This window comes from Danio rerio, chromosome 3 (genome assembly GCF_049306965.1).
Source record: "Danio rerio strain Tuebingen ecotype United States chromosome 3, GRCz12tu, whole genome shotgun sequence".
Classification (NCBI taxonomy): Eukaryota; Metazoa; Chordata; class Actinopteri; order Cypriniformes; family Danionidae; genus Danio; species Danio rerio.
In genome coordinates, this window is record NC_133178.1 from 40,198,242 (window position 1) to 40,222,515 (window position 24,274).

The 24,274-nt window shown below is 37.8% G+C and overlaps 1 protein-coding gene across 8 annotated transcripts in view; it reads right to left on the reverse strand.

Annotated features, from left to right (window-relative positions):
• Positions 1-24,274, reverse strand: part of sdk1a (sidekick cell adhesion molecule 1a) — a 534,279-nt gene that overhangs the window by 241,385 nt on the left and 268,620 nt on the right. For all 8 annotated transcript variants that reach the window (XR_012401153.1, XR_012401152.1, XR_012401155.1 and 5 more), the window contains exon 5: positions 7,653-7,786. Coding sequence is in view for 4 of the 8 variants with exons in the window: in XM_073944925.1 (XP_073801026.1) it covers positions 7,653-7,786 (134 nt within the window). In the remaining 4 variants the exon portion in view is untranslated. The remainder of the gene's footprint in view (positions 1-7,652; positions 7,787-24,274) is intronic.

Consider the following 24,274-nt stretch of genomic DNA (forward strand, 5'->3'; position numbering starts at 1 on the left):
TAATTAATAACAGAACAAAATTTTTTGGACAAACTAACACTTTAACATTAAAAAGGCAAGTAAAACATCAGGACATTTTTATTCTGGATGTGAACTAATCCTTTAACTAATGAGAAAACAAAAGATAAATCTTTATACATTGATCTAGAATCGTCTGAGAAAGAATGCATTTTTAATCTCAACTCCACTAATGAAAAACAATCTCCGCACGCACACTGCTGTTGAAACGGTAACCCTCGAGTGACCCTTTACACCGGCCAACTGAAATCACGCCCTGTGCTTGGTATTGGATTGTGACAGCACACTCTCTTGAGTGTTATCAATTAATCAGACTTGATCACATGCTCCAAGGTTGCTTTTTCAACCGGGCTGACCTTTCTAAAGCCAGGTGTGAGGGATAATGAAAGTGCGACAGCGTTGAGCCGGAGGGAGACGCCACCAAATGGAATCCATGTCACATCTGACAAAAGCTTTTCACTGCGGCGCACAATAATTCATTTATGAACGGATGGATGATCACCTTTAAGCAATCGTAAGGGACTCTTCTGCAATTGTTGTCAGTTTCTTGTGGCAGTCAATGAGGGTGAAAACTGTCTCTGAATGGAAAATGAATCAATAAAGTAAAGGGATGAACTTTTAGAAAAGCTGCTGAAGATCTGAGTCTACACTACAGCTTGAACTGTAATGACACTGAAGAATGATATTGCTGGAATCACTTCTGAACAGCATCTTTCCTTCTTTTGAACAATAAAAACACTGACAGCCGATCACAATCCAATGACTCTAAAGGGATAGTTCACCCACAGTATTGCTGTTACTTTACTCACCGTTAGTTAATAATATTTTTCCTTTTGTTTACATATACACTCACCGGCCACTTTATTAGGTACACCTGTTTAACTGCTTGTTTTGCAAATTTAATCCACAGTTTAGGATGGTGGTAATGGTGTAATGGTGTGGAAAATATTGTCTTGCACAATTTGGGCCAATTAGTACTAATTGAGCATCATGTAAATGCCACAGCCCACCTGAGTATTGTTGCTGACCATGTCAATCACTTTGTTGACCACAGTGTATCTATCTTCTGATGGCTACTTCAAGCAGGATAACGCCGTAATAAAGTGCAAATCATTTTAGACTGGTTTTTTGAACATGACAATGAGTTCACTGTACTCAAATGGCCTCCACAGTCACTAAAACATTCCGTACGCACAAAGCTGTATATGTGTGTACGCAGTAAAAAATTCAGATGTATGAAACACTACGTACGCCGAATCACGCACGAATTCTCTTTGTACATCCGAATGAACGTGAAACTGAGCGCAACATGCACGAGTGCAAAACCCCTCCCTGCCTCCTCTCCCCTATGAATATGCTAATGACTCTACTTTGGCAAAACCAAATGAAGAAGCAATGGCAAAAGCAAGCAAACAGAAAAACTTTGAACTGAAAGTGAATTGGAGGTGCACCTATCGGAGGTAGACTGGAGAAAAGTGGTGTTATTTGCAAGTTTGTCCTCTGGAACTAATAACAAAAGAAAAAAAAATAGAAAGAGAGTTTAGCTGATGCGGTAACATAATGGGGTCTCGTTGGACACCTCGTTTGAATGAGCTAATAAAGTAATAGTTGACTGCATCGTTTATCTGCCTTTTTTTTCATATTTATTTAGTGTTGTCACTTGTCACTTATGTACACTGGAAGCTTCTGTGGTCAAAACAAATTCCTTGTTGGTGAAGCACACTTGGCAATAAAACTGATTCTGATTACTACTGAACATTTCGTGGATCCCAAAGGAGCACAATTTTAGCAAAAATAAAACAAACACAGTTTAATAGAATCTAAATATTCATTCAGGACATTTTTTTTTATTGCTTAGATTAAGCAAAACTCAGCTTAAAACTCTTGAATTATAAAGCTGATCCTTCTTTTATTGATGTAACTGTTTAACTGGATGTACTGTAGTTACAAAAAGAAAACCTTTGTCAAATAAACTACACTGATCCAGTATGCGGTTTATCTGTCAATCAGATGTAAGCAAAATGAAAAAGTTAGATTGCTGTAAATATCAAACATTCATGTAGTATTGTGCCAACATTTTTGGCAGACATACATTTGAATTTTAATCATTATGCAAGGCACTGTGGGCCAGAAAAGACAAGGATGACGGAAGTTTTTTTTTAACTCTTCAGAAAAGTAAAAGTTATATTAGCATAAGCAGAGATATATGCATAATTTTCATCTATGGATGCATTGCATTGTCATTTATTTTATCTACCAGTAAGGGGCTATTCTCACAGAATATGTGTTTGCATCAAAAAAAGTAAAAAAAAAAAAATAAATTATTATATATATATATATATATATATATATATATATATATATATATATATATATATATATATATATATATATATATATATATATATATATATAGTAACAGCTGTCATGCCAACTTGCTACTGCAACTTGCAACAGTTGCCCTGTTTCTTATGATTGGTCAATTGCTTTGAAAGTGACAATGGTGAGAGGCACTAGCTGCATCTGAAATCGCATACTTCCATAATATATAGCACGCTAAAAACAGTATGTGAGCCGAGTAGTATGTCTGATGTCATAGAATTCGAAAATCAGTATGCAAGAATTACCCGCAAGACTACTTCTGGCAAGATTCTACAGTGCTCATCAGATGGACCCTATATTCTATGCCATGAAGCACCGCGAGAGAATTCATGAAGGTCACGTGATGATGACAAAATGGCTTCCCTTCAACTTCTATTCATACTACTGACATTCATACTGTTTGGAACATACTTTTCTAACAGTCGAGTAGTACATTTAATTCAAATGCTGTACCTACTGATTAATAGGAGATTTCGGACGCACTATGTGTAAAAGTTGAAACATTTATATTTGACACAGCATATCATCATTAATCGCTGTTAAGTGCGTTTTCATATTAAAACTATGGAAATTAGCATATTGGATGTTGTGTGAATGGCCCCTAATACTTCAATCAAGACGCCCAATAATTCATTTAATTCACTTCAAAATGTAAATACTCAAACCCCACAAATCTGATAAATTCTGAAAGTTTAAATCTTAAATAAGTGGCTAAATATTTTATTACTACATGTTTTTTTTTTCCTTTCTAAAGAAAAAGAACCTGGTGGATAGGGGAACATACATTGCGGAAATAATCTATATATACTCATCGGCCACTTTATCACACCTGTCCAACTGCTCGTTAACGCAAATTTCTAATCAGCCAATCACATAGCTGCAATTCAATGCAGTTAGGCAAGTAGACAGTTCAAACCGAGCATCAGAATGGGGAAGAAAGGTGATTTAAGTGACTTCGAATGTGGCATGGTTGTTGGTGCCAGACAGGATGTTTTGAGTATTTCAGAAACTGCTGATCTACTGGGATTTCATGCACAACCATCTCTAGGGCTTACAGAGAATGGTCTAAAAAAGAGAAAATATCCAGTGAGCGGCAGTTCTGTGGGCACAAATGCCTTGTTGATGCCAGAGGTCAGAGGAGAATGGCCAAACTGGTTCGAGATGATATAAAGGCAACAGTAACTCAAAGAATCACTTGTTACAACCGAGATTTGCAGAAGAGCATCTCTGAATGCACAACACATCTAACCTTGAGGCAATGGGCTACAGCAACAGAAGACCACACCACGTGCCACTTCTGTCAGCTAAGAACAGGAAACTGAGGCTACAATTTGCACAGACTCACCAAGATTGGACAATAGAAGATTGGAAAAACATTGCCTGGTCTGATGAGTCTTGACAAATCTGCAGCAACTGTGTGATACTATCATGTCAATATAGACCAAAATCAAAGAGGAATATTTCCAGTATCTTGTTGAATCTATGACACAAACGATTAAGGCAATTCTGAAGGTAAAAGTGGGTCCAACCCGGCACTAGTAAGGTGTACCTAATAAAGTGGCCGGTAAGTATATATGTCTTCAATGCAGATCTTTAGGATATCTTCATCTACTTTATTGTCATTACTGTCAAAACTGCCAAAAAAAATAAAAAAGGAAGAATAATAGCACATCCTTTCTTAACAAGCAATACAGTTTAAGGTCGCATAACGTTACACGGATAGTTAAAGGAATCTCAATCGTTGGGCATACTGCAAATGTTCCTAAGCTCATATGGAGGCCTACAGATCTGACACTTGCCTTAGCAAGCGAGCAGAGCTAATTACAATGAGACCAAGGTCATGATTCTTCAGAGCTTCGTCATTTTTTCTTCGCTTCGTTCACAGCACTTGCCTTGCCGCTCTGAGGTGAATGCTGGGTAATTTTTGAAAAGGAGGAAATGCCACTAGGGCAGTCTTGACATTTGAATTGTGCTTAACGCATATTAAGGGCAGTGGAAGCTTTCTTCTGCCGTTTGTAAGTATAACTTAAAAGGTTTTCGGGAGACTGCTACCCACCGGATGCTCTTTATTTCCTTGTCTGTGTCTTTCCGTGTTTACTTCTCGAGAACGTGATGTGAACAATGAGACTTCGGGCATAAATGCCACATGATGATAGACCCCTTCATCTGCGCTCGGCACCATTGTTCCTCAAATATCAGGGGAATTTGCACTTCAATGGGGAAATTAATTAACTGCTTAATTTCAAGCGCGTCGAAAAAAGTATCATCGCAACCTAACAAATCCCTGACAGAGCTATACAAAGTGATACAGGCCCATTATGAAGAAGGCGATTGTACGTTATCTCTACAGCATTCACAAATTTCAGTCTAATCATCTGATGTGATAATCTGCGAACCGGAACTGCTGAAAAGCAAATGAGGAACGAAGCATGTTAAAGGCTTTTACTGAAACTAGTTTAAATGCACCCCATTCATCAGGATATTAAAACTCATAATTCAATTGAATTATTAACTCCACAGTTGGTGCAGAAGCTCAGCGTCGCTCTCTCTTTATTAGCGGCCTCCAGCCTCCTGCTCATTTATACTCTTTAAATCAAGTTGGTTTCATCTGGTTTTGAAAAAGTAATGCTGCTTCCATGTTCCTTCATCTCACATCAAATTATAGTTCACTGCCAGTTCCCCAAGGTCATTGACGTGAAACACAGCGTGAGGAGGGGGGAAAAATATCACAGACACTCACTAGAGGTTGAATTAGGTGGATGATACTACAGTAAGTAGATATTTATTTTGACATGCTAAGACTAGCAATCATTAAAGGGATGTTTCACCCAAATATGAAAATTACCTCATCATTTATTCTCCATCATGTGGTATTAAAGATTTACACGTTATTTTCTCCTGTATGATATCTAAAACTTTTATATAATAAAAATAATAATAAAAACACTATGCAATGCTCTTTAAATGCTACATGTGCTGCATTTATAAATGATTAAAGGGCATCTATTTTCCCTTTTTACAATATGTAAGACAAGCCTTCAGTGTTTCCAGAATGTGTCTGTAAAGTTTCAGCTCAAAATACCCATTAGATTATTCATTCATTCAGAATATGCCCATTTTGGTGTCTGAGTACAGTGTAACTGTTTTTGTAGCCTGTGACTTTAAATGCAAATGAGCTGCTTCTCCTTGCCCACCATTCCCATGTGCATGTCAGCGTCTCCTGCGTTACAGAGACAGACACAGATAAAGCTGAAATACAGCTTATTAATCAAAAATACCAAGTAAGTTTATTTGATGTAATTATAGTGGAGTTTATTCAAGCCTTTCTGAAATGATGAGTCACATACAAATAATGTTTGCAGTATACACAAACACACGTTTACTGACACCATGCAGCCGTGGTGATTATAGCGGTTAAGAATTAGATAAAAAATTTGCTCTCTTTATTTTATCTCTTTTTTTTTTAAATGCTCTGTTTTACGTTCTCAACCTTTAAAACTTATAAAAATCACAGAGAGTTGAAACAAATATTTAAATCCCAGTTTCTTTGCAATTTTTTTTGTAGATGTGTATGCATGTTATTAGAGAAAGATGGCGCCTGTCAATCAATTCCGTGGGTGGGGAAAACTGCACTCCTACGTGATGTTACAGTGGGCCTCAAAATCACTGGGATTTGGATCCTATTTTAACGTCAGGAAATTCGAAAAAAGAAACTTATATCTTGTTTTTATCAGTGTTTGGAGTGTTTATATCACTCCAGTAGGACAGTGCACACAATACACCTACACACAATTCTGTCCAAACAGCTTGATTTTCATCATAGGTGCCATCTAATATAAAATTACCACAATATATGCAGAATGAATTCCTTTTAATGCATACAATTACATTTAACAGTGTACCTGAATTATTTGTGCTTTTTACAAATTACATAAAACACAAGGGTAATCTAAGCATCAAAAATAAATTAAACACAAGCACACACATTTTCATTTTGCTTAATTCTAAATGTGCAATAAATTGAATAAAAGTGACAGCAAAAATAAAATAAAGTATAAAGTATTATAAAAAAATTCATTTTCTTTTTAAACGTTACATTTTCACAACTGCTCTCAAAATAACAATAAGAACATGTTTCAGGAGGATTATGTGACACCAAATACTGGGAGTAATAATGCAGAAAATATAGCTTTGACATCAAAAGAATAAATTAGATTTTATAATATATATTAAAATAAACAGTAATTATTTTAAATTGTAAAAATATTTAACAATATTATTGTTTTTTGATCAAATAAATTGAAAATATAGATTTTTTCCTTGGTAGCAGAAATAAATAAATAAATAAATCAACCATAACAACTTGTGTGTATCTACAGTCTGACAAATAAACATCTTTAAATTAATGAACTCACGCTACCTCAAGACTCTGCTCCTTCATCACAACCATTTATCCCTTTTATTCCCCTAAAACAAGCCACAAGCAGGCTTGATGACGCACTAAACCAATACCAACGATCTAATTGGTTTGAAAGGGTACGCTGATAATGACAGGTTATTTTTTGCTAGAGGCTTATTTAATTTATGCTCCCTTGTGCCTTTTTGACCATATTTTGGTAAGAACTGAATGTAACTGTGTCACAGTAACATCAATTTTGACCACTTAGACCTAAAGAGCAAAGCCTGTATGCAGTCAGCACCAACAGCACATCTGAATTGCTCAAATTAGCAGGTAAAACTGATTAAAACAAAAATTAATTCATATCAAATCAGCTGTAACTTTTATACCGAACACATTCTGTGCCTCTTCTGACAGACCGCCAGTGGCTATATGTGCATGAATGGGACGCATTATGAAAGCAGACAACGCTCTGGAGCCACCTGCCAAAGCGGCTACGACAACAGCGACCAAACAACATCCAGCTAGCAGATCCAAGTGTGTCACTGGAACAAACAGATTCTCTGTGTCATTCCACTGATGTCCTTCCTCTCTGATGAATGGAGCGCATTAAACGGCCCCCTGAGGGAATGGGAATTACAGGTACCTTGCATCTGCATGCCAACCCGCAGACGCTTCTAAAACATGCATGCTAAACCGTGCCTACAACACATGGGCCAAAAACAAAAGAGGCAGTGGACAAACCGAAGGTCATAATTCCCAAGTCTGGTCGATAGTTCTGTCTTGGCAACATGTGACATTAGCTTCAGGGTAATAGAAATGATCTAGTGAGATTCATCCGCATGCAACTCACCTGCCACATTCAGGTAAATAGATGGGCTTGTCTTGTTTTCTCCATTCTTCTCATTAACGGCCTGGACGTAGTACCTCCCGGCGTCTGACGCGGCTGTGGCCAGCACCACTAGCTGGTTCTCCAACGTTATGGCTCTGCGGAGAGGAACAATGCAAATGAAATACAGCTATGTTAAACCATTATTGACAATTAGTCTGGTACCCTAACAAATCCCACTATCGCAGGAGAGTGACAGCTTTTTAATTAGTGCTTAACGGATGTATATCGGGCTCCATAAAACTAGCTTCGCCGTGAAACTCATTGTGCCCTGGGTTTGAATGGGACATGGCTGGTGTGGGGGAGTTTCATGGGGCCCTGAGCGTTTTCAATGTTCCTGATCCTTCATTCTGACACAAGCTGAGAATCAATGAGCAGTAAGGGTCATTATGGACAGAAATACTGCGCTTGGTGGGAATAAACCTACAGGCTAGTATCTAAGTGAGAAAGCTGTTTGTTGAGGCCCAGACTTGAGCAACAGAGAAGAAGTGAAAGGGAAGCGTTCACTGAAAAAGGTCACGAAAGGACCAGGGAAGTCTTGTAGGACATTTTAACACATGATATTAAAGCTTTTTGCTGAAAATATCTACACCAGGTATTTAAAATCGGTTTCATCTGTCCATTTTTGAGCACTTTCCTGATTTATTTGAAGTTTGTGTGTGTTTTTTTCTTATCCTTCAATCATATATTGGCAAATAAGCTCAAACTATTTACATATGACTGTAAAAAGAGTAGTATCGGATGCACAGTAACATCTTAATAAAACAGTGTTCTGTCAGAGCCATAAAGGTAAGACTAGTAAATCATATCACATGCAGTAAGTAAAAGTAACCTAAAAGTAATCCAAAATTAACCTTTAAGAGTTCACACTTAGCTGATGATTGATAAAGCGTGTTTGGCATGCTGTCCCGGGGGGGAGCCCTGAGCTCAGAAGATCCTCAAGCCTGGGGGTCTTTCCCTTTCACCGTTTCATCAAAGTGGAGTATGTGCTCAGGTAGGTCTCGAGAGCTTCCCCAAATTCGCTTGCTCGGCCTGTTCATTGATTATTAGTGGTTGCCACGGCAGAATGAACCGCCAACTATAGCAAGCACCATATGGTGATGTGGTGAATGCCCAGTACTAAAACACTCATATATACTGTGCCAATTTGGTTTATTCAATTCACTTATACTGCATTTCTTTGGACTGTGGGAGGAAATTGGAGTTCACAGGGGAAACCCCCACGAGCACGGGGAGAACATGTAAACGCCAACTTGCCCAGCCGGGACTTGAACCAGTGACCTCCTTACTGTGAGGTGACAATGCTAACCACTGAGCCACCATGCTGCCCTGTCATGGATTAATCTAGGAAAGAGAGGGAGGAGTAGGGGTGGATGCAGGCATTCTTCAAGGCGAAGATGACTAAGGTAAGAAAATCTGGTTGCTTATGTGACTTTGGATTTTTCTAATTGGTAAATAATATGATAGTGTAAGAATGGGTGTTAAACTACATCTGTAGAATTGTAGTACTGTCGATTGACTAAAAAGTATGATGGTGAAAAATTCTACATTTCTAGTCAAACCATCCTTCTGCAATTTTATACCAAAAATGGAGATAAGGGCAGCTACAATAGTTAAAAATGTGAGAGAGTTGCTATTATGTGATTGTATAGTATTGCAATATAGAGCAATTAAGAGTTGATGTTAAATCAAAAATAATTCACAAATACTTAAAAATAAAATGATTTATAATTTATTTATTGATTTATTGATTTATTTATTATATCTATTATTATGATATGAAATGATTAAAATAAAACATGTGATATTAAATGTACCCAGCTTAGAAGTAAAATAAAGTTAACTGAGAGAGAAAGAGAGACAGGGGAGGGAGAGAGAGTGTGTGAGAGAGAAAGAGCAAGAAAAGAGCCAAAGCAAAGTTTACCATCTATTTTGCATCTTTCTTGACCATGTGACCAAAGCCCAAATACTAAGACATACAATCTGACCAATCAAAATGTGACCACATCATAAAAAACCCCAAAGTCCAGACACATATTAACCAGACCCTGATCTTATCAGTATCTGCCTTTGGAATTAGTATGAACTTTCTTGGTAAAAAAGACATGTTTTGCCATATAAACAAAAGCATATGATAATTTGCCTTCCGACAATAGCTAATGCGGGACCAGCCGTGGTCAATCATAAGCACGTGATCCTCCCGAAATGAGTTTAGAAATTAACTTCACAAAATAAACAAGATAATTGGATAACTAACTAAAGATAACTAACTAAAGATTACTAACTAAAGATTTCAACATGTATAATTAGCATAAATCTACAGCAAATATATAGCGAAATCTACACAGCACCAAGTGGAGCAGTGAACCTGAGGAGTTAAGTGCTGGCACATAAAAGGTGAAACCAAACCCGGTTAACAACACACAAAAGAAAACTTGATGATGAAAAACAAGTGGAAACAAAGCAAAATAAAAGACAGCCGAAAGTCAAAGTTAGGTCAAGTTTGGCTGGTATTTGATCCAGCCAATTAAATCAAGTACTGTGCTGTTTGTAGGATGTACAGCCTTGAAAAGGTGAAGTAGGTGCCTTTCTGTGTTTGGGTGAACCAATTTTTAAAGTCAAGATTATAAAAGACCATGAAATGCCCACTGGTCATATTAGAAGCATATCGACTAAACGAATGAAGACGGCTGGTCTGCTACAAGACTTTAATCAACAGACAACTTTATTCATATTAAATAGAGAATTATGGCCAGTAAAAATTGTGTGTCAAAAGTCGAGTGACAATTAGCTATGGTATTAGCTATTGTAAGCACCAAATCAGCCCAGACTATAGTTTATTTCAAATATGGCTGCATTTACACTGCAGATCTTGATTGTAAATTCCGATTTTGTGACTGTCTGATTTTTTTGATGACACACTTACAGCATCTTTAAAAAGTGACTCGTTTCTGATTGTTTGCATTTACGCTACACATGGCAAAAACACAATGGCCAGGAAAAAAAGAGCAGGCGTTGACTGACAGCTGATAATAAAAGAGCACACTTTTCTTCATCATGTATTTAATCTGTTTGGAGGGTTTCACTTAAAAAAAATATTTTTGACAAGTTGTTTTACTATAGTTTATGACAGAAAATTTGGCTTAATATCTTTAATATCTTATTTTAATCTAAGCATTTTAAACCAGTAGGCATCTTAATGGAAAGTCTATTGCTTTATTTATGAACGTGATGCTTCAGTTTTATATTAGTGTATATTGGTTACGTGGCAGATGTTGCGCTCTTTTGCTCTCTCTCTCTCTCTGTCTCTCTCTCATTAACATGCTTAAATACTTGTGCTAAATAACAATATAAAAGCTTTTTTAGTTTTTAGTTAATATTTGGGACTCTGCTGAAGTCTGTTTTAAAATGAAAGCATCAGAGTTGAGGTCATTCACTGCGGTTTTTAATGACGAGTAATTCGCATTGATTGGTGAAAATCCGATCTACCTGTTTACACTGCAGACACGAGGGCACAGATCCGATTCATATCAGATACATTTTCACATATGATCAAGGCCTAAATCTTATTTGAGTAAATCGGAATCCATGCGATTTTTTTTTTTTTCTGCTTACACGTACATGGGCTGAATCCATTCTTTGCCAAAAAACGAATTGAGTCACTTAAACCATGCAGTGTAAAAAGCAGCCTAAAAGTCAAAACGTTGTGGAACCGAGTGACAGTCAGTTATGATAAAATTATACATTTTAAATATACCTTTGGGAAGAGTTTATTTTATTCAGATGCTTGTAGAGTGATGTCAGAGCTGCTGTCGCTGCCCTAATGATTAATCAAACGCATCATACTTCATCCATCAATTCAAAGTTTGGAGGCAAGTCACTTAGTGGCAGATGTGTATCACAGTCAATTAAATCAGGTGCCAGTTTCCCAGTGCCACTTTAAGGCAGAATTACCATCTCAAACCAGCGGTGTGCCATGGAGAACCTGTTGCTTTGAGACTCCATGACTCCACGTGGGCTGGATGGAATTGTTTTCTTTTTATTTCCGCAGATGAAAGCACGGATTGCAAATCTCCATTCCTGACTCCATCTCCTCATGCATACTCCTCCCTCATTTTTTGATTAATTGATGACATCCTCAATTACACATCACTGCTGTCTAAGAGATTTTCTTCTCAGGCGTGACCACCGCGAAGAAGCCCTTGAGAGGCTGAGCACGACTCGGGGATGCTTTGAAACTTATGATTAGTTTTCCAGCTCGGCGGGACCTGTAGCGTCTTCCTACACACCGCGAGTACAAGCGCAGCAGTCATTACCTATTTACAAGACAGATCCCTACAAAAGAGTTTCGTAGATGTCTGCGAAGAGACAAATAAATTCGGCAGAACTAGGAACGAGAGGGCTGTCCGCGCTTCTGTGGCGAGCGATATTGACGTGTAATTAGAATGAGCTTCGGTTCTGCTTAGTTCTCCTTTTGCTGTTTCATGATTAAGTACAGATTAACATAAAGAGATCCATCAAAAGTTGACGCATGCTTGGGTGGGGAGGGGGTCTGCGAGGGATGGAGATTGGCGGCCGCTGATGAGGATGCATTACATCGCTGTCTGCACCCTGACACCTGGCTGAGAAATCCAGGCCAGGCTGCATCTGGGAAATAAAGGCACCCTTCACAGATGTCAGTGGCGGCTTTGAAAGGTCAGAGCGGCCCGCCTTGATGGACTTTTAATTATTAAATATGCATAGGCTGAAATGGCTTGGCAAGCATCAGAGGCTCTGAACTGATGTGTACGTAAACAGCTCACCTTCATGATGATTTAAGGCCCTAATAGCAGCATGTGTGATCCCGTGTAACGCTGCCAGGGGAGCTTTGCAAGATGTGAAAGAGCGAGGGCCAAGCGTTTACCTGGTTTATGCCGCAAGCGGAATCGATGCGACCGGTGTATAAAGCGATTTTATGATTAGTCTAGATAGTTTGGATTCCATTACAATTGTCTAGATGAATGGCCCCTGCTCACGGTTTGGTAAACAAAGCACAGCAGGAAAGATAATGGGAATGCTTGTTTCTGATCCCTGAGGACTCTTTGATATCAGCCCACAACGTATTAAAAATGCAGGTTGGGAGCCATGTGAAATGTTAATCCACTTAGGGAAGCCCAGGTAATCTAAATATTCAAAGAGGACGACCATTTCGATTTGTTGAAAAGGCTGTGCACCCGGCAGGGTAAAAAGCACCAATTTAAATGGCCATCCATTCCCAATAAAAGAGAATCAAATCTAGAGATCAATTTGTTGAGATGCGCTCTGACAATCATGCTGTAACACTTTTTATCATCTCTATTCTGAAAACGAAAGAAAAGATGCTTTTTGAGGGGAAAAAGTCATAGGCATAATTGAAGATAAAGTACTATCTGAAGATTATCATTATTTTGTATATTGTTTACCTTTCGTCCCTGTGAGATGTGTCTCTGAAATGTTACAGTAAGGGTCCACAACCTAATTCTCTTAGGCACTGGACAAGCCGCTAGAGAGATATTACATTAATCAACATGGCAAGAACCGGCTTTCAGAAAGATGGTTTAGAGAATATTTGTTTTCATTTACTGCCATAAATTACGCTCTCTAAATAGGCTTACCAGTGTGAGATGTATGACAAAGTAATTAAAATGTCAGCAACTCATATTGTGCTCCAAGTTCCTGGGAGCCCAGCTGCGTGATCTGACGTTACATTTTGATTTATGATGCTCTCAGGCCTCGGGAAACTTTCTACCCACCCACATCTGAGGACAGAAAAGCTTACCGCATTGACGCCCAGAGTGCAGGTAGAGAAACAGAAGCGTCGCTGCCCTGAGGCGTCGTGACCCGGAATTATGTAGGAATCAGGGAATATGTTGTCTATGCGGAGTTTGCCTCTAAGAGACGGCGCGAAAGAAGAGATCAAAGTCTATCTGAAAGTTAAAAAAAAAATGTAGGGAACACTATCTTGCCAGGAAATATGCTGAGGGTCTGGTTAAAAAAGACAAGTGCAAGTGTCTGTTTATGTGAAACTATAAAGCAGTAAAAGAACTTAGGAAAGTAGCTCCAGGGCCATACAGTAGGCCACAGAGAGTGACACTACGCCTGCTTTCCCATTTAGCCCCGGGATCAAACAAATAAATGCTCAAAGTGAAAGGAATCAGGTCATGGCAATTTTCTCGTTTCAGGCTCAGGCGCCTAAGGTGGTCTGCGGGCATGAGTCAAGCCTTTTCCCCTGTCGCTCCTCAGAAACACGTACAAAGCAGAGATGAAGCACAGCCTCTCTGAAAGCCGTTGAACCAGAAGCCCAGACCTCTGTGTGTGTTCTCTACGGACTTCAACCCAAACTAGAGGAGAGTACATCCCCAAATCTCCCTGTCCCTTCAACTTGACCCCTCACAACTCAACAAAAAAACTTTCTGTGCATTCTGCTGCCTACCAACTTTTTAAAAATTGTTTTAAAGAAACTTTAGTGTCAACAAGATGTAGATAGAAGAGTTGTGGAAAGATGAGAATTTGTGGAGCAAGAAGAGATGAAAAAAAGCCTAGAAAGAGACATAAAGAGGAAAGAAAACATGAGACAAGACATGAAGAGCAAACAGACAAAGAAAAGATGTACCAAAATGGAGGGCCTATGATAGGAGAAGACAGGCTGAGTCATGAAGTAAAGGCTGGAGAAGGAAGAAAGCAAAGATAACATGGGGAAGGGATGAAAGTGAGACATTGAGGAGGCAGTATGAAAAAAAGCAGAAGAGAAAAGATTGGGGGAATAATCAAGAAATTATTAGAAAAGAGAAGAAAAGATGAGGTGATGAGACCAGACGCGACTAAGTAAATGTGAGAGAACAAGATGAAAAGTGATGCAAGACTAAGGTTGAGGGGGATACAAAGAGACAAGACGTGAAATGATGAAATCAGAAGAATATTTTAAAGTAAGACAAACATTTTAGTATAAGACGGGGCATTTTAACAACAGTGTACTGGTCACTTATGGAATAAGTCATAAATTTCAATATAGTTTCTTGGATTCCATTAATATTGGCTGGAAACATTTAACTTTTAAGGGTAACCAGGCATCTAAGTAACCCATGCTCATTTTGATTACATACCCCTATATGCATTTCTGGAGAGAGCAAAATACGTCCCAGGAGCTACGTTCTTTTTTCGCAGTTTGTGTAAATCCGCCGTTGTGTATGCTTTTTCAGATCTCAAATTTCTCTCACGAGTGCCATTTGCACCTTGCCTAAATCCACCAGAGGCTGCTGTCAACTGACTGACTGACTGACTGACCAACCGACCAATTTTCCACACCCTCCCCTTTCCCTAAACCCAACCAATAGTGCTTTAAAAGCACCAACTGACCCGCCCACCCCTTTCTCTAAACCCAACCGCAGTGTTTTCAAAAGAAATCCAGAAAAAGAAAAGCTCTTAAGGCAGCCTAATTTTTACTACATTTTCAGATTTTACCACATGCTATTTACTTGTTTATTTTTATTTTAGGATTACCTACTTTCTGGAACCATTCTTCACCGGACTCGAACCCCATTGTTGTGGTCATCTACCCTCTATGTCTCAAGTCCGCCGAGGTACGTGTCGAGCTACTGAACAAACTGGTAACAGCGGAAAAGCCGACCACATAGAGGTAAGCGGTGAGTTGGGAAGCGAGAACAGAAACGTCGTCATACCGCCTCGTAAAGTTTATTTTAATAACGAAATGCAGCCATGCGTAGCTCTGGCTACATAATTTGCGATCTCCAGAAGTGTATATAGGGGGACATTTTCAGAATGAGCCTATGTTGTATCTTTTATTACTGGACTCAACTTTTAGATTTAAACTACTCTGCTGTAGTTTGTATGGTTTCTGATCCTTCTCATCCCTAACTTAGTTTTTTTTTTCGAGGTTCTTCCATCAAGTTATCGATTTAGAACACTATTGGCAAGAAAGAACACCTATGGTATCATTTTATTCCAACAATTCCGATTAATATTTGAAATAGAGACAAAAAGTACTGTCAGGATCTGGTGTTCTACAGTAAGTCTGATATTTATTTTATTATTTTAAAAGTGTGTTGTTGTGTGGTCTTGGTTGTTGTTGTGTGTGTTTCTTTGTATTGTGTAGATGTGCGCCTTAACCAAGACAAATTTCTACCACTGGTTGATGGATAATAAAGATTTTTAGAGTAGAATTGAGAGCAAATGCAAAAATATGATTTGAGACAAGATGAGACAAGAATGTACTGAGACAAGACCCAATTTGAGATATGATAGTGGTCAGGAAATAAAGTAATCATATGAAGGGAAATTATGATTTAAGAGGAAATGAAAACAGAAAAGATGAGACAAGGCAAGAAGGGACAATAATTAAATGATACATGAAGAGACTAAACTGAAATAAGAAAGGAAACACAAAAGAAAAGATGAGAAGAAATGCAGTTCAACTCTTGATGAACTGAAAGAAAATTAAAAGAGATTTGAGACCAATGTTTTAAAATTTGTATTTATATAGCGCATTGATAGATACACCCAAAGCACTTTACAATCATGAGGGGATCTCTCCACACCACCACCAGTGTGTAGTATCCACTTGAAAGACAGTGATAGAGCCAATTTGATGGATGGGGATAATTGGAAGGCCAAGATTGGTAAAAGCTGACAGAAAGAATTTGGCCAGGACACAGGGTTACACCCCTACTCCTTATAAGTGCCATGGGATTCGGGACCTTGGTTTAACATCTCATCTGAAATGATGCAGCAATGATGCAGCAAGTTGATAAAAGACAACATATGAGACAAAATGGAAAAAGGATAGATGAGACAAAAATAAAAGGGACAGCGAGAGATGAGACAAGACATGAAGAAATCAGAAGAAAAATGGGGAATGAAATAAAAGGAGATTTGAGAGGAAATGAGTAGGATAGACTAAAGGAAAAGAGATCTGAAGAAACAAGACAACATGAGATGAGACAAGATTAGATGAGATGTGAAGAGACCAGATGAGATGTGAGAACAGCTTTGAGAAGGACAAAGCGATGAGTTTAGATGTGAAGTAATGAAATCATTTAAGATATGAGGGGAAATAAAATATTTTGAGATGAAATGAGACAAGAAGACAAGAAACATTTAGAGATGAGGCGAGACAAAGAAATCAGAATTAAAAGCATGAATGAAATTACAGAAGATGAGAGGAGATATGAGGAAGAGAACAGACATGAAAAGACAAGACAAGAAGAGATGAGACAAGATGGAGAGGAAAAATTAAGAGACCAAATGAGAAAAAAATACCTTAGAACAGGATTGAGGAGGACACAGAGATGACACAAAATGCAAAGTGATGAAATCAGAATCCAAATGATGAAATAAGAAAGAGGTGAGCTGAGACACAGTTGGAAAAGTCCAAAAAACAAGGGGAAAAGTAAATAAATAAATAAAAGGAAGGTAAAAAGACAAAACAATATAAGATAAGAACTCAAAATGAGAAGTCATTGCAAGCATCGATGAAGATGAATCTGGAATAATAACTGAAAAAAAGCTGAGTTTATTTGAGAGGAAATGAGAAGAGACATTAAGAGACAAAGAGACAAGACAGATATGAGAAGAGACAACGAGAGAACAGTCTGTGTCTACTCTCTTCTCTCTGCCTCATTGCATTGTTATGTATCACAGCACACCGAGATTCTTTCACACAAACACAGTGGAGCTGAGCCGGAGCTCAGATGATCAATGGTGTGAATGCAATGACAGCAGAAAATCTCTCTGCCAGCCTATATCCAGGCCACTGTTCAAGCAGTTCTAGCGTCTGCTTTCTTAATATCCATTAAGAGCAACAGTCGGCTGCAGTCTGCTCTCTGTGATGAATGTGCTGGCCATTTGTAGGCTAAGATGTACAAGTGAAGATAAGCCTGCTGCCTCATCCGTCCCTTAGCCCAGCTCAACCCCATGACCACAGAAACCATGACTAATGGCCTTCCAGAGGACAAACTCAACTGCCCACGCTGATCTGTGCAGCCTTGTGTGGTACTCATGAAAACACAGTACACATAATTAATAGGCGTTCAATACCAGCTGTGATTACATTAACAACAAATCATACCGCAGTTTAGTTTGATTGAAGTTTATACTGTAATGCTGTACACTAGTGTACATAAAGTGCCCCTATTATGTATGACTCTTTATGTAGATCTCTATATGAATATAAAAGCTTTGCAAAGCTGCCGATATCAATAAATAGAGTAATTCTCTCCCCCCCCAAAAAAAATCCTGCTCAGAATGGCCTGAATTCTTTTCGTCAGTAATTACCGTCTTACTTCCTACAGTATGTAGACTGGCAACACGACTCTGCTTTGAGTCTCAGACAGAAGTTGTACTGTAGCTGATGCCTGAAAGTTGGGTTTGTGTTGTTGACTTGTTCTGAAGACTTTTCTGTGCTGCAAAAGCAAATCCAATTGGCATTCACTTGCAAAGAATGAGAGCTCACACTAATGTGGTTAAACTAATGCTAATGTAACTGTAACTATATTATGTTACATTATAACTATGTTAACAAGCACTGACAAAGTATAAGAGCATCTGACAAAACAGAGCAGACTCTATGAAAAAGAAGTTAAAAGTGACGGGATTCTTTAATAAGGTGTTTCAAAAAAGCTATACATTAGATTGGTGATTATATGCAGGTATATTTCAAAATCAAAGTTTAATTTCTATTATTAATTTTAGTTTGTTGCTTTAGTTCAAATTCCATCCAAATGACAGATTTAACCTGGAATTAAATTAAAAATTTTTGCAGAATTAACAAAAGTTCACAATGAATCAATTATAACATGTATCACAAACGGTTGGAAAACTTGATTCTGATTGGTCAATTACAAAATCCCATGGTATGTTATTCCCAGATAACAGCTAATGAAACTACAGAGGTTTATCTGAGTGCCATGAATCATCTCAACCATTCATGAGTATATATGCACGCATTTATATGCAATGGAAATAAGAGACAGTTTCATTCCTTTTGGGCTGATTTTGGGTTATAATTAGGCTGGAAAATTTACATGGATATGGCAACCCTGGTCACTCTTGTGATTGAATGATACATAAGTTAGTGTAGGCTGCATTTAGCTATTTTTCTTTCTGCATGTGTTATGTTTAATGAAATAGTTAGTTAATTATTACAGCTCAGTAGCGTTGGGCGATGTCGACCAATTTGGTGTCGTACGATGTCTAATGAAAAACATTGTGATGGACGATGGCATTGTCGTCGTAGGAGGCAGTGAATTAATTATTTATGAACTACCTGACCTGCATGGTCTTTGTTTTACCCATAACCAAATCATAAATAAATAAAGATGAGTTAAACAATAATTACCACCTGTCAATCACTTTTTCAGAGGGACTCTGGCATGAATAGGCAGAGTGATCTGTGTTGTTATAATGGCGTTGACAAACTTGGTTGGTAAAAAAGGTGCACAACCAACAGTATCTGAGGTTTTCGCTAAAATTACTAAGTACAAGCGTGAGAGCGAAAGATTGAAGTAGTGTACTGACACTGTGATACGTTACCACGATAGATTCAAAAGATTGAAGAGTTGTTAGATAGAGACAAGATTAATTAAATATCACATTTAACAACTATTGTGAAACGCAATCCAGCGGTAGCCTACATCCTTGACAACTGTCAGACAGCATGACAGTGTGTGTGTGTGGTCCTGTGATGTGCGTTTTCAGCGGTCTAGTGTTGAAGGAGGACTTTTCAAAAATGTTAGATGAAACGCCAGTGTGAATGTGGATCGTTTTCAATCTAAAATGCCATTTTAAAACTAAAAGGTATTAGTGTAAATGGGGCCTGAGTTCTGTATGACGGGGGTGGGGCAGACGATCGTAATGCCGGCTCAGCATCGTGATGTCTATCAGCCATCGGCGCTGGATGATGGCATCGTCTATCGACCCAACCCTACAGCTTAGATCAATGTTTTGTGTCTAATCAGTTTATTTTTGCTGCAAGAAGCTAAATAATGTACGTCAAAGCTGTTTTTCTTATAAAGTCATCCAGCCCTTCACTTCGCATCGGCCTTCTGATGTGGCTTTATTCTGCAAGACCAAACACCTAGATGTACATTATCTCTTACATAAATGTGTGTGAAATAAAGTATGTATACGTTTCTGAACCAACATGTGTAAAAGAATCACGGCACAAGCTGTTTAAGATGCAAAGCTAGTTTTTGGCAGAAACACACACACACAATCTGTCTTCAAGCAATGTTTTACATGAATATGCTTTTGTTTTACTTGGAAAATTCCCTTATTAATCCATAGCCAACTTCTACAACCATTCATAATCCCTGTCCCAGCATTCCCATGACCGCTATTATAAAAACTCTTAATTATCCACTAATATTCAACAAGTTTTGTGTTTGAGCAAGGCAGATAAATCTAAAAATCTCCCTGATCGTCATTCAAGCCTCCCAGCAGTGCTGAAGGATCTCATTTTGTTTCTTTCAATGAAATATTCAGGTTCACATCAATACAGACAATCAAATATAAACGAGTCTGAGGGGGTATTTCCATTAGCTTCAGAGAATGGTGAAAAGAGGTCCAACCAATATAGGTTCTTACTTTAAATATTGAAGACTGTGGTAATGTTACAGAGTAAAGCTCTCACCGAAAAACTCCAACCTCTTCAACTCGGCATCTAAAAAGTTCTGCTTAAAATACGTTTGACAAAGCAACCGAACGCGCTGCATCCATACACAACTTTTAAGTCGCATCAAATGGGTTTTCAGTGCCTCTCGCAGCGCCAAACACACTAGACCACATAACTCCAGGGTTTGAACTATCTCCAGAAAGCTAACTTTTAATGCTTATGCTTCTTATTCCACCCCCAGAAAATGAAATAAATAGCCTGCTTTGCTAGATCAAAAACAGCCAAGTCTTTTTCATTAGCTGCATTGCATACCTTGAGGGCGAGGGTTGCCGAACACCTCAACGGAGGAGCAGGGAAGACAGAACTATGAGAGGAAAAATAAACACTTCTGCACCCATGTGGGCCTTCACTTCCTTTTATTCTCTTTGTTCCACGCTATTCTACTAAATAATAAAGCCCTGGCATGTACCGGGGGCTCGACAGTACCAAACACAAGATTAAACCGATTTTTACCTTTGTGCTGAAAGATGGAGTGAGAATAAATAAATGAACCAATACAGTTTGGGAAAAAAGCGGAGTCAAGACACGACAGGTGATGTTTTGTAGAATCATTAGAGAGGACTCGAGGAAAGGAAGTGCTCCTGTTGTGCTCAATCCTGCTCCTGGAGAGTGAGTTAGGCAGGGTTTTGGTAAAAAACTAATCAGATTTTTTATTTTATTTTATTTTTATTTTTTATAATAAAAATTCCCAGAAATTTGCAGACAATTTTGCGAGTAAAAAATATATAAATATAAAAACATTACAATAATAGGTAGCCTACCATGTTAGGTGTGCAATCAGACACAATGACAATAACAAAAATCCTAAAAATAAAGCTTCTTTATATTGGTCTCTTGTTAAGAAAAGATCTAAAACGGTTGGGACTAAGCCAAAGGAAGGTTGTATAACTCTTATTTATATCCTCAATCTTCCTTTCTCTCTCTCAGATTTCACTGCCTGGAACATCTGACATCATACACCTCACACATAGTACATGCTTAAGGGTTTCCCCTACTGTAATACACCTAAAACACGGATTGCCGTAAAACACGTCAATGGCAGGAGTGCGTTTCTCCTGTCAACTACAAGGAAAGAGTTCAACAAAAACATTTATCGATTTTACGCAGATCATAATACCAGCCATACATGTAAAGCACAAATAATGGCCTTCAATTTGGTCACGTCCAGCAGGCATCATCCATAAACCAATCTCCATCATTGTAAGCTGCTTGCTTGTTTCATTGGTCCGTTTGTTAGATGTTTGCTCACAATTTATTTTGCAGTCTGAAGCACTTCAAATGCACAAAACTTCCAATTCGTGCCACAGGATGTCTAATCCCATCTTTGCATTGACTTTACATGTAAATCACCTGCGCTTCATCTGCATCTGCTTACTGCACAGGCTGCAAAACAACATTACATACACTATTCTCAAATATAAAATTACTTACAAAAGCTAGCACATATTCTAATATCATAAATAGATAAATAATTATTTATTTATTAAAAACCTACTTAATAATTTACTTAATAACCTACTTTAATAATAATTAATAATATTAATAATAATAAAGATGATGATGATTACTATTATTATAAATAATAGGTCACCTATAGCTTTCATCATGAGGCTGTGTTTAAAATGACATCAATGTTTTCAAAGTGCACTGCGAATGTTCGTTAGAACGAGGGATTTGGAAAACTCCAAATCAACTAACTATGTTTGCAATGAAGGAACTTGCAACCTTAGTTGGCTAATGACGGTTTTGAGAAATGCACCCGAGCGAGAGCGCTTCTTAAACTAAACAACTCATCATTAATGACGTAAGCGTGCTCAGGGCTGAAAGCATTGTGAGTGTGGGCCGTCGGGGGACACGAGAGGGAGGACAAGCTTGCTTAGGCCCGGTTCAAGGCAACTGTACATAGTGTGAATACGCCCTAAATTAAGCAACCTGGAAAAAAGTTCTCAGTAAACCTATTTTCATGTGCAGATGTATAACACTTTGCAAATGAAAGATTTGCGGTCAGATCATTACATTTAGATTTATATTATAAATGTGTTTTTTTTTCTTTTTAGGTAAATGTTTAAATTAGACCTGTGGCTTGTTTTAATTATTCAATTTAAAAGTTATTCATAATTCATGCAGGGAGTTATTTAATTCCATGAAATTACATTATTCATAACAGCCTATAGGCCACTTCAGCAAAATCATTCCATGTTATTGCTATGATTCCTCCATAATAATAATAATAATAATAATAATAATAATAATAATAATAATAATTATTATTATTATTATTATTATTATTATTATTATTATTATGATAATAACAAAATTAAACAAATGCATACATTGACACATTTGGTTTCATTTACTGTTTTGGGATCAAATCATTAAAAATGATCTAGTGTCGCAGGTAGGCCTGGGTCACTAGATAGATAATAAAAAAAATTTCTTAAACAACTCAATTAGTTGATTTGTATGCAATTATAAGACTATTTTTTAAGGATGTTCACATGAAAAAAGGTGTTAGGAGGTCTAAAATGCTAAAAAAAAAACTCATTTTCAGATAACAATGAGAAATGATTAAAAACAATCACTGATGCTTCACAGTGAGCTTTAACGAAAGAAAGCATGCATATAGTTTCATAAATGTCCAAGTGTGATGTTAGATATCAATATCTATCTTCAAAGTTAAATTACAGCCATCATGATGTTATGACGTTTCATAAAAGTCAGGAGAATTACGAAAGTGCATCTATAATGCATTATTAGCATTTTTTTTTATTAAGCAACTCTAGGTTAAATACATTTATGCTACTCAAAGGTCAAAAATAATTCAGCAGTAGATTATACATCAACCTGCGGAACAAGTTTTGAAGCAAGCTAAATGCAAAAGGACACAATTAGACTTATCATTAAAGTTCTTGATGCAAACAACTTGCAACTTCTACCACAAACACACACACACACATACTCGTATATACTGTATGTTTTATGAGGACTCTCCATAGGTGTATGTATTTTAACCTGTAAAAACCCTTATTGGCTTTCCACACCCCTAAACCCAACCCTCCCAGGAAACCTGTGGCAAATAATGAATGTTCAAATATCCGTTATGTATAATTTTTAAGCATTTTGAATTACAAGGAAACAATGCATGTCCTCATAAACCACTTTAATAGACTACAACAAGTTCAACTAGGTTTATTTTGTGTCTTCGCAAGCCACACAAACACACAAAGTACACACACACACACACACACACACACACACACACACACACACACAAACACAAACAACAAATACCCCTTTACAGTCACTCAGGCACCTTTTTAGGTTTGCAGAAGCTGCAGCTGCCATACAGCACCGTTATAGCTACAATCACTAAAATAAACTCAAATACTGCTGCAGGTAAAAATAAAATAAAATAAAAATAAAACTATAAGGCAAAGTTTACAAGTTCACCGAGAAAGCAGCTATAAAGGCTTCTTTAAGGCTGTAAAAGAAGGCACGGGCCCGTCTGCTACCTTAGACGGCAGAAGTGAATATTACTGTCAGTCAAACTAAACGAACCGAAAAAAAGTCCTAGTGAATGGAAAAAAGTTTACATCTGATGCTGTTTTCTTTCCCGGGCTACATTTTAAGGCTTCTCTGCCATGTCGTGGACAGGCTGTGATCGGGACAGCTGTGTCTTCGGGTCCTGAGACTGTCAGCCAGCTTTGGGATGCAGTCAGAGTGACAGAAGTACAAAGACGGAGAGCCATCTTTGTTGTGTCAGAGTTCGCAACAACACTGTGACTAAATAATGAGACGAGACGCGTCTCATCAGAAATGTGAAGGCTGTCTTGTTGTAAGACTTCGCACAAGAAGAAAAGAATAGTATGCACTATTCTCT